This window comes from Ctenopharyngodon idella, chromosome 1 (genome assembly GCF_019924925.1).
Source record: "Ctenopharyngodon idella isolate HZGC_01 chromosome 1, HZGC01, whole genome shotgun sequence".
In the NCBI taxonomy this organism is placed as follows: Eukaryota; Metazoa; Chordata; class Actinopteri; order Cypriniformes; family Xenocyprididae; genus Ctenopharyngodon; species Ctenopharyngodon idella.
Window position 1 is genome coordinate 8,141,823 of NC_067220.1, and position 12,295 is coordinate 8,154,117.

Genomic DNA, 12,295 nt, shown 5'->3' on the forward strand with positions numbered 1-12,295 from the left:
TCTGAGTTTACCCAACTATGACAACTTCCGCTTCTGAGAAACCCGGAAATGTGAAAAGGCCGGGTCTATAGAAGTGTATTTATATAAAGTATAAATTATTTCATTTGTATATTATTTTATTAAGAACATATGTAATTAAGTATTAAATACTATTTAATTAAACATTAATTTAATATTTATATTTAATTAAACATTTCAATAACATTGTTAACACTTAAAATAAAATGTACTTTATTAATTTAATTAAGTAATTAAATATTTATTTTACAAATAGTTTAAGTAATTTTAATTTATTAATATGTTTATTTTATTGATTTAAAAATAGAATAAGCAACTAAAATGCAACGGATGGTTAGGATTAGCAACAGAAATGATTTTAATTTGTGGGATACAGCATTCATATTGTGTCCTTTACTTTGTGTCTTTGATTCATAGGAAATAGTGTGCCATTTGATGTCCAATGGTTGCAACAGATGTTCTTTCTGGTTTGTAGCTTTCTTATATCTTGTTATTTTGTGGAGTGGGCAATCAGGCAAAAATGAGCACAAGGAATTGTTTATTAGAAAAAAAAAAAAAACAAAAAAAACATGATAATCTGTCTATACATTTCATAACAGCACAAAAAGGCAAATTAGATGATCAATTTGATCAAAATCCCAGCCCTTGTGTGCTCACTCATACATAAAAACATAAAGCAACACTTCTCTTTGTCAGTACTCATCATAAGCAATCTCTCAATTAAATGAGAAATTTGTTGTTTAATATATTATACACTCTACATGATCCATGAAGTTTTACAATGTAAATGTATCATGTAAAAAAGAGATTCTTTCTTCATTGTTGCTCGCGGTCATATTTTATCCGCTTTGAATACCTGAAACAGGATAAGAGAATACACTTACAGAGAGTAGGACGGTATTACCATGTTTTTTTAACTGTATAATACCATGGTTTTCCTAAAAATACTTTATAGAACAATCACAATATCAGCACAGAGAGGTGAGATGTCTGGACCAGCGGCTGTTTGTTGACATTATACTGTGTTTCCAACCGCTCTGGTGTTAAATGACCGTAACAAAGAGACCCAGGTCACGTCCCTGACCTACCAGGATATTCTCAAACATTCACATACTCATACAACCAACAAAGAGGTCACACACATGCATAGAGCATGCGGGGAGTACGCTGTTCATCAGCAATTTTCTATGATTAGTATTGCATCTAGGTGTTTTCAGGTTTTTCATTGCTCACTGGGTGTGAATAGCCAAAAGTAGAGAGAAAATGCATCAGCATTATTGAGACCTAAATGTATTAGGAGTGGCTGCAATTCATGGGTGCCGGATCTTTACATAACACAAGACATAACATGATGCCATCAGATGATATGATATACAATAATGATTATAATGGTAACACTTTACAATAAGGTTCATTAGTTAACTACATTAGTTAACAAACATTGAACAGCTGGATTTTCATTTACTAACATTAGCGAAGATTAGTAAATACAGTAACAAATGTATTGTTCAGTTCATGTTAGTTGGTTAGTTCATGTTAGTTAATACATTAACTAATGTTTAACTAATGAACCTTATTGTAAAGTGTTACCATTATAATGAATGTATTAATGAAGAAACATAAGACTGTGGGGTAATTTACCAGTACTAGTAAAACATTTGAACACACCTGAATTAATGCAAAACAACAACAACAACAACAATAATAATAACAAATAAATGAATAATTATTATTGTTATTATTATTATTATTATTATTATATATTTATTAGGAAAAATAATTTTATTTGTTATTTTAATTATTATTTTATTATTATTGTTACAATAATAAAAATAATAATAATTATTATTATTGTTATTATTATTATTATTATTATATATTTATTTATTTATTTGGAATAATAAAGAATTTATTTAAAATTAAAATGTATTATTTTAATTATTATTTTATTATTATTTTTGTTTACTACTACTAATATTAATCATATAAATAAAGAAAAATTAATAATGATTATTATTATATATTTAAATAAATAAATATTATTATTATATATTTATTCAGGAAAAAAATAATATTTGTTAATTTAATCATTAATTTTATTATTTTTAAAATAATAATTATTAGAAAAAAATATTCGTTATTTTATTATTATTTTAAAATAATAATAATAATAATAATATAAAATATTATTATTTGTTATTTCATTATTATATTTTATTAAATGTTTTTTAAACAGTTTTTTAAAAGTTTTAAAATGTTAAAAATAAAAATAATAAAATAAATGTTTTTTTTTCTTCTAATAAACATTTCCTTGTGCTCTTTTTGACTTTTTATTTTATAATAATAATAATAATAATTATTATTATTATTATTTGGGAAATATATTATTTTTTTATTATTATTATTTACTACTACTACTACTACTACTAATAATAATAATAATAATAATAAACATATTTTTTCCAAATAAATTAACTGGAGTGGACAGTGAAGGAAAAGCATCAACAAATGAACGCCTTCAATAGTGTGTCAAACAACCCATGATGTACCTCAGATAAAAGATAATTCTGATTTGTTTAACATTTTTTGATCACTACATAATTCCATGCATGTTATTTTATACTTTTGATGACTTTAGTTGATGTAGAAAACAGTCATAAAGAATGAAGAATGAGTAGGTGTGTGCAAACCTTTGACTAGAACTGTATGCAGTAGCAATGCATGTGTTGGCAAAGCTAGGCTGGGAAGGCAGAGTAAAGCCTACCTGGACACTAGTGTTGGTTAGATGAGGGAACAGCAGAAAACATATCCTCTCAGGTTAGGAAAACAGAGCATCAATACCTGCTGGAGATAAGACTATGGCCTGCAGCAGGTCTGAGAGAGAGATTATTCCCCGAACCACGTCATCTCTGTCCACAAGCACCAGCCTATGGACCTGCACACAGAGCCAAGATTAAACATCTCAGAAAAAAACACACACATATTTCTATCATTATGAGGGCATTCCATAGGCGAAATGATTTTTATACTGTACAAACTCTATATTCTATCCCTTAACCCTAAACCTACCCATCACAGAAAACTTTATGCATTTTTAAATTTAAAAAAAATCATCTTTTTGTATGATTTATAAGTTGTTTGTCCCCCTCATAAAGTCAACTAAAATTAAAACACAAAATTGAACAAAATAATAAAATAAAAGTTAAAATCACCATGAAATAAAATTTGACAATATTTTTATGGAATATTGCAGTATTTATCTGTGCACTTCATTATTTTTTAATTCATGTGCCCTCGTAATCTTTAATCAAAATAACTTCCACCTCCTTCTTCCAGCTACATCTACGCAAAGACCCGCCCCTTTAGTTACTGTTGCTACGTCACGTTCTCACGCAGTAAAAAATACATCGCGGAGCAAAGAGGAAACTGACAACGTGTCGACAGACAAGACAGAGCAGGTTACTTTTGATATGAAAGTACAATTTTTGTAGTTTTTAAAAAAATTTAGGCAGTAAATATCGTTTTGTGGCTCTTTAATGTGTCGTGACAGATTGCTGTCAACGTTAATCTACTAACTCCCCTGACTGCTTTGTCGGACAAAATGGCGGATTCGGCGATATGATTGGTTAGATCGCCTGTCAATCAACCTCCCTGCGAAGGGTCAATTCCAGATGGACAAAATCAAGTCCCGCCCTACATTTTGACTTGTTTGAGAAGCAGTTTCACTCAGATATACATCATAATAGGAAAGAAAAGACTATCATAACTTTCGTTTCATGCAGAATTTAAAGGGTTAGTTCACCCAAAAATGAAAATAATGTCATTAATTACTCACCCTCATGCCGTTTCACACCCGTAAGACCTTCGTTCATCTTCGGAACACAAATTAAGATATTTTTGATAAAATCTGATGGCTCATTGAGGCCTCCATAGCCAGCAATGACATTTCCTCTCTCAAGATCCATAAATGTACTAAAAACAGTGTACTATGTACTATTTAAATCAGTTCATGTGAGTACAGTGGTTCAATATTAATATTATAAAGCGACGAGAATATTTTTGGTGCGGCAAAAAAAACAAAATAACGACTTATATATGATTCATAACCGCCCGAAGCTTCATGAAGCAGCGTTTTGAAATCGGCCATTACTATATAAGTCGTTATTTATTTATTTTTTTTGGTGCACCAAAAATATTCTTGTCGCTTTATAATATTAATATTGAACCACTGTACTCACGTGAACTGATTTAAATATGTTTTTAGTACATTAATGGATCTTGAGAGAGGAAATGTCATTGCTGGCTATGGCAGGCCTCACAGAGCCATCGGATTTCAACAAAAATATCTTAATTTGTGTTCCGAAGATCAACGAAGGTCTTACGGGTGTGGAACGGTATGAGGGTGAGTAATAAATGACATTATTTTCATTTTTGGGTGAACTAACCCTTTAAATAAAATGACATTTGTTACAAAACAAAATAACATGACTAAAAAAATAGAGCATTTGCAATACAATTATAAAATAAAAATATATGGAGATATGAGAAATTAATTTATATATATTTTTTATTTCAATTTACTTAATTATAAAGACGATACACACATTAATTAACATTTCTATATATGTGCCAGTATGTAGTCCTATAGCCAATTCAAACATCTCAAAAATAATGAGAGGAGCCTCAGTTTAGAATACACACACTTACCTCTGCCTTGACTATTCTGTCAATAACAGTTTCCAAAGTCTCATCAGGATAGCATTTAATGACTCCTTCCACATAACAGCGCCTCCTCCGCACCGCCTCCTGCATGCTCATGCTCAGGTTATTGTAGGTTTTCTGCGCTGCAAGATTCTGTTAGAGGAAACAGAGGCACAAAACTAAAATATCATCATTTAAGATACGGGTTACAAGTTCAGTCAGAAAGCCAATGTGGTTTTCAATGTCTGAAATTAAAAAAGGAGAAGAGATTCTCACAATCACATCAAATCTGGAATACAGGGCAACCACCTTGCCTAGAAAAAGAAACAGAAGGAAGGGAAGTACATTTATTTTGTCTTGTAATATATTCATTTCTGACTTATTTGACTTTTATTGAGTTAAGTGTACCATCGTCATCCACCACTGGGAGAGCGGACACGCGTCGCTCGACAAACACAGAAAGTGCATCGTACACAGTGGCCGTCTGTGAGACTGTGGCTATGTCTGTGAAAGTTCCTATTCCTGCATCTTTAATTTGCATCTTCAAGAAGCGTGGCTTGGGCACTGAGGCTTCCTAGAGATGAAAAGAAAATCTGATTTATACACAAACCTACTGAACTTTTCAAATAGAACCAAGAACTGGATTTTTTCATCTTACAAATAAATGAAGGAACTTGAGGATTCTCTTATGGGTCAGTATGTGAAGGACATTTCCAGACTCTGGGTCGATGACCGGCAGCCTGTGGATTTTGTGTTTCAGTAAAGAGTAGACGGCATCAAAGAGGCTGTGTACGGACAGAAAAAATGTGTTAATACAGAATATAAAATATATTATTAATAGATACACTACTGCTCAAAAGTTTGGGGTCAGTAAGATTTTTTTTTTTTTTTTTTTTTTAATAGTGCATTAAATTTTTCACATTTAATAGTTTTTTCTAACCCTAATCGATTAAAAAAATTAACTAATTAATTGCACATTTTTCTGTAATCGCGATTAATCGCACATAACGTTAAAGTTTTTTAAATATCTTTTTATACTGTAATTCACATTTAATCTCCAAATTAATGCAGAAACAACATAAAGACAGTATATTTTAAATATTTGATCTAACAGGTAGGAAATAAACAGAAACTGAAAAAAGTTAGGCTATCGAACAGTCTTCACTGCAGAAATTATATTATAATTATTTCCTTATTAAAGCTAAAAAATTACTCAGTCAAGAACAGTGTGATTTTCTCTGTGTCTTTTGTTCTTTGATTAACATTAATGACAGCAGGTTCATTAGGCTGCTGTCACTTTAAGATCTGACGCACATTTCTTCACAACTCTTTATGGTCATTTAAGACTGTGCTTATGAGGATACTCAACAACGCGGGTGCATGTTAATTTTTACAGCACTATTAAAAAAATAATTCTTTTATTCAGCAAGGATGCTGCAAATTGAACCAAAGTGACAGTAAAGACATTAATAATGTTACAAAATATTTCTATTTCAAATAAATGCTGTTCTTTTGAACAAAGAATCCTGAAAAAAAAACAAAAAAAAAAAAAAAAAAGTATCACAGTTTACAAAAAATTATTAAGCACAACATTGTTTCTCAAGCTGCAAACTAGAATGCAATATTAGAATGATTTCTGAAGGATCATGTGACAGTGAAGACTGGAGTAATGATGCTGAAAATCACAGGAATAAATTATATTTTAAAATATATTAAAATAGAAAACAGTTAAATTGTATATACAGTCAAAACAAAATTTATTCAGACACCTTGAACATTTCATTCATTAATACAGTTTATTCATTATAGTTTAAAAAAATGGTAATAAAATATGACAAGATCTCAGAGTTAAACTGTGTCAGAAAAAATTAATCTTAATTATGTCAGATAACACTTAAGCAAAACGTGGTCAGGTCAAAGTGTCTGAATAATTTTTGGTTCCAAATTTTTATCAATTTTACTGGTAGTCCACTGTATGAAGAATTTTTGGGTATAATATGTCACAGTTTACTTTATTTTGTTATCCTCACTTACATAAATGAACTATAGTGTCCTGCACACACTAGTAAAAATATATAAAAAATGTCTGAATAATTTTTGGTTTGACTGTATAATATTTAAAACATGCATTAAGACACTTCTTTCAAAAACATTACAGACCCCAACGTTTTGAATTGTAGTGCAAACATGAATATCTATTTTGCATCTTATATATAAATTACAATTACAAATCTTAGGTATAGAAAAATTGTACATGGCACCTGTAACCCTGACACCACCTACAAAACTCAAAGTGTGCCTGTAAGTTTTTAATACCTCGCATCAGGTGTGATACTGATGAGATATTGATCGTGATATTGCAGATAGACGTCTACAGAAAGAGAGAGCACATGACAAGAGAAACAGAAAAACATTGGAAAAAATCAAACGCAAGTCGTTCATCTCAGGTAACACTGCAGTAAATATGCCCTATAATCACACAATGACAGTCAATGACAGCTGCGTGAGATATATTGAGCCCTTTGGAGATACGAAACATGTCATCCTAACATCTGAAGTGATTCAAAGAATGTTTATTTAAAATGTTTTATATCACTCTTTTCCTCTTCCACTAGTGGGCAGTTAATGCAAAGAGCTTGTTAAAAAACAATTTATTTATTTTTTTAATCTAGCAAAACACTTTACATATTAAATGCTTTAGAAAGTCAAACCAATAGTCCTTTAAAGGCACAATATGTAATTTTCGCCACTAGAGGTCGCTTATTCAAAACAAAGGCGTAGCTTGATGACTCCATGATTCCGCGGAATCATGGGAGTTGTTGTCTTCACATCTACAGCTGGTGGAAAAGAATCCGACAGGGCTCGGGCAGAAATCATATTCATGGATGAGATTATTAACATTGCTATAGTATGAAGCAGAGCAGGACCGAGTGATGTTGAGCTGAACGAGGCCACTGGAGCGATTGCTAATGAAAGATCATCCATTGTGAAGGCCTCATCGACACGACAGCCAGTGGCACAGGTCCTCAACAAACCGTCCATACCAGCGTGATGAATACGATGGATTGAACTGGATTGAACTGGAATAAATACTTTGAATGTTGCGATCCTATCGGGCTTATGATAGCTACCTGAATCGTAACAAAGCACTGTTTGCCAGAGGAGAACTGGCCACCCGACTAAGCCTGGTTTCTCCCAAGGTTTTTTCTCCATTCTAACACCTATTTGCCACCTGTTTGCCACCTGATGTCACCTGTTGGAGTTTGGGTTCCTTGCCGCTGTCGCCTTTGGCTTGCTTAGTTGGGGACACTTGACATTTGACATTCAACAGTGCTTTGCATCTGCATACATTGACAGCATTTTCTTTAAGAGCTGCTGTGCAGCCAAAATTATATACCATTTATCACTGTAAAGCTGCTTTGACACAATGTGCATTGTAAAAAGCGCTATATAAATAAAGGGACTTTATAAATAAATAAAGGGAGAGCAGCGGGACTTTTATTATGCCCCAGTCGCCGCTTCCGCTTCTTCCGATCAAGTGTATGTGGGGTAAAGCAGCGCTGTTTTATCATATTAGATACATTTGTGTGTTGAAAGTTGTTATAATGCTATTCTGCGTTTGCTCGCGGCTGCTATGAGACACTTGTTGCACACTGCAATAAGCTAGATCGATATTAGGCATGGTAAAACACGGTACTCGCAGGTAAATCAAGAAAACGAGATTTAAACAATGAGACTTACTGTGTTGAGCTGTATAACATGATTAGTTTTCTGTTGATGAATGTATCCAAACAGTTGCTCACCTGTCTAATAAAACACAGAATATATTAAAGAGTCTTTGGTGTTTTCATGGTTTCTACAAAATAAAACCGGGAACCGAGGGTAGTGCGAGTATGATGCCATTGATAGGCGACGCACAGACACGGCACGTGTCCTGGTTAAAATTGCTTATTTCTCTAAATTTAAACATTCTTGGAAACATTTGGGATAATGTAAGTACACAAGTCAACAAAATATATTTCTAGTGGTTTTTGGATATTTTAACCTAAAAGTCTTACATATTGTGCCTTTAAGACATTATTTGATAAAACTGGTAATGGCCATCCCAACATCCCAACATCATCTGTGTAGTTCAGATTATTTACTTTGAAATGAATCACCTCTCCATGTCTCAATCTTGTGCTCCTCCAATTCATAGATCTGAACCTACAAGAGAAAGAAAGCACCTATAAAATATATAATAATTAAACAGTGTAATATAAATATAATATATAGACTATCTACAAATATAGACTACTTATCAAAGTTTTGGGGTCGGTAATATTGTTAATGTTTTTAAAAAGAAGTCTCTTATGCTCACCAAGGCTGTATTTCTTTGAAGAAATATACAGTAAAAACAATAATATTGTGAGATATTATTACAATTTAAAATAAGTGTTTTCTATTCAAATTTTTAAAAAAATGTAATTTTGCAAAGCTGAATTTTCAGCATCATTACTCCAGTCTTCAGTGTCACATGATCCTTCAGAAATCATAATAATATGAGGATTTGCAGCTCAAGAAACATTTCTGATTATTATCAATGTTGAAAAAAGTTGTGCTGCTTCATATTTTTGTGGAAACCATGATACATTTTTCAGGTTTCTTTGATGAAACAAAGGTCAAAATAACAGAATTTAAATGAAATCTATTGAAAATAGCAATCGTTTGTCACATTATAAATGTCTTTACTGTCACTTTTGATCAATTTAATGCATCCTTGCTGAATAAAAGTATTAGTTTCTTTAAAAAAAATGACCCCAAACTTTAGAACAGTAGTGTATATACAAAACATTTAAAAAAATAAATAAATAAAAAATCTAAAACTGAGACATTTAAAAATATTACTCCTCTTTATAATTATAAATACTGTATAAAAGAAGACAACACATATCTGGAAATCTAATCAAAGCTGATGAGAAGATTCTTTAATAGGCTGAACTGTTAAAAAGTCGACTGTTTTACAAATCAAAAGCTTGAGATATCAGGTTAAGGAAATCATTTGTATGAAAAAGAATAGGGCCGAACACTATTTCAAGGCACTTTGTTATCAGCTAACAAAGAAACAATATCTGTTTCATGCAGCATTATGTGGACAGTCAATGCAAAAATCAATATGATTCAAACCGTGAAGGACAACCCAAGGTGGGCATTAGAGAAGAGGCAGGGATCGCAACCCACCATAGGTGACTTGTAATACCGATGAAGAATATTGATAAAATCTGTGATTGTCAGCATACCTGAGGAAATGGCAAGGGGATGAAGTAAACACTATGAAAGAGAACAATTTATATAGGCTAGATAAAAATAAAATGCACATGCTCAGCGGGGTCAGACTTACCCACAAACCTCTGCAGTTTGTTGTCCCAGAGAGGGGCCGCTCTCAGGCCGTTCGCAACCAGAGCAAAGAAGGCCTTCTTCACCTGTGTCGATACAACAGATGTGTGTTCATCACCTCCTCTAAATGAATAATTGATGTTAAAGGGGTGGTTGATTATGATTTGACTTTTTTAACTTTAGTTAGTGTGTAATGTTGCTGTTTGACCATAAACAACATCTGCAAAGTTACAACGCTCAAAGTTCAATGCAAAGGGAGATATTTTCACTTTTTAAGGACTACAACAAACGGCTGGTAGGGACTACAACGAGCTTCTTCCCAAGTTGGTGACATCACTATCCCTAAAATTTACATAAACCCCGCCCCCGAGAAGACACAACAAAGGGAGCGAGGCCATGTTGGGCTGCTTTAGAGAAAAGAAAGAGTTGTTGTAGTAGAGAGTTGTTATCATGCCGTCATTTTACACCAGACTGCTTCACAAACGAGGATCAATTCAACGCTGGATTTGCACAAAAGATTAACATGACGGCACATGCTAGTGGATGAACTGAATCAACTTCACAGCAACTACATAAATTTATCCACTAACCGTTCAGAAACGTCCAGATTCATTCTAAAAGTTGTAACTTCTTCCTGAGTCTCTCCATCAGTGTCCGACTCCGGTTTGAACAATGTAAGGCTGAACACCGTTACTGACTATCCTCATTTTGGCAGCTTTGTTGTTGTTGAGCGACCGAAGCGTGAAATGTTAAAGCTCCGCCCTCTTCTGGAAAGGGGGCCGGGAGCAGCAGCTCATTTGCATTTAAAGGGACACACACAAAAACGGCGTGTTTTTGCTCACACCCAAATAGGGGCAAATTTGACAAGCTATAATAAATGATCTGTGGGGTATTTTGAGCTGAAACTTCACAGTCACATTCTGGGGACACCAGAGACTTGTGAAAAGGGGCATAATAGGTCCCCTTTAAAGAGAATCACATTTTTAAATCACATTAAATGACAACATTTTCTGTTACTGCATCCCAACCTGCAGTGTGGTGTCAAAAATGACCAGTTTGCAGCTGGTGGGAATCGCATCATAACAGCAGTGTTTCTTCATGAAGTTCATATAAGCTTCTGCATTCGGATCGGGGTCTGGAGGGACATAAACAAACACACTGAATAACATCTTCATTTTGAAGATGCCTTAACCTAAAGTGCTGTATGTAAATGCTCTTGATTTATGAATTGTGCGTTGCCCTACCTGTGCTGTTCATTATATAGTCCTCATGGCAAACGTCCTGTCAAAAAACAAGTATGTGATGACAGAATTTTAATTATGTGCACTAATAATAATGCACCAAATGCATAACATAACTGTTATGTTATACATCATTTTATCAAAACAGTAGTGTATACATCATTTTATCAAAACAGTAGTTTTCATTACAAAAAAATGGTATGCTACATTGCTATGCTATCCTTTACAAGAAGTTATATGTAGGTAACATGGTACAGTGATGAATCAGATGAATTATGGTACTTTAATATATACCATAGTACTAAAATTCATCATTGGGCTTCCAAAAAACCATGGTTTTACTATTGTAAATTAAAAAAACAAAAAAAAAAAAAAAAAACAAGGTAATACCACAGTAGCACTGTGGTATTTGTTTTGTAAATAATAACGTTAAAAATATGGTATTACCAATGTTACCACTTCTAAAAACATGATGTTTACGTTGCATTTTGCATTCTCTCAAGCCTTTATTTTAACGCATGTATCGACGCTGATTTACACCCACGCGAGAAGGTTTATTACCTGCCGTCTCTTACCTGCGTGCCAGTGTCCATTTGTGCGTGTGCACTACTGCCGAGCTTCTCCGTGCACATCTCTGCGTCCTGCGCATGCTCGCTGATCCCTCTTCGCCCGAACTATATTAGGATCAACTGAGGTCGGATATTTAAGACGCGACGCTGCCTCTAAACGCAGCAGGACCGACGGACAGACAGACAAAGGCAAAGCGACGACGCTCTGGTGAAAAGAAGACTACCTATTTTAGGATATTGCTGTACGAGTCCTGTTAAATGTGGTGTAAAGGTGTCTGGTTTGACACTGACAGACAACACGAGCTGGCATGTAGGAGCGCGCACAGGTTATTCCAAAAATAGCGCGTGGCCTGTGCGATATGCGCGCGACCAATCATTCCTTCATGAAGG

The 12,295-nt window shown here is 33.4% G+C and overlaps 1 protein-coding gene across 6 annotated transcripts; it reads right to left on the reverse strand.

Moving 5' to 3' along the window:
• Window positions 1-539: 539 nt before the first annotated feature.
• Window positions 540-12,248, reverse strand: prkag3a (protein kinase, AMP-activated, gamma 3a non-catalytic subunit). 6 transcript variants are annotated; one of them, XM_051894032.1, is made up of 13 exons: window positions 11,912-12,248; window positions 11,340-11,376; window positions 11,124-11,230; window positions 10,100-10,181; window positions 9,886-9,998; window positions 8,880-8,925; window positions 7,036-7,090; window positions 5,378-5,504; window positions 5,128-5,293; window positions 4,996-5,033; window positions 4,726-4,872; window positions 2,783-2,953; window positions 540-874 (listed from the first exon to the last, which is right to left on the reverse strand). In XM_051894032.1, exons 1-12 carry the CDS (start codon window positions 11,966-11,968, stop codon window positions 2,837-2,839), a joined length of 1,092 nt encoding a protein of 363 aa, XP_051749992.1. In that variant the 5' UTR covers window positions 11,969-12,248; the 3' UTR covers window positions 540-874; window positions 2,783-2,836. The 6 variants fall into 6 exon arrangements, with proteins under 6 accessions (XP_051749992.1, XP_051749984.1, XP_051749976.1 ...); XM_051894024.1 differs by having other exon boundaries at window positions 2,860-2,953; window positions 8,865-8,925; XM_051894016.1 differs by having other exon boundaries at window positions 8,865-8,925.
• Between the last annotated feature and the right edge of the window lie 47 nt (window positions 12,249-12,295).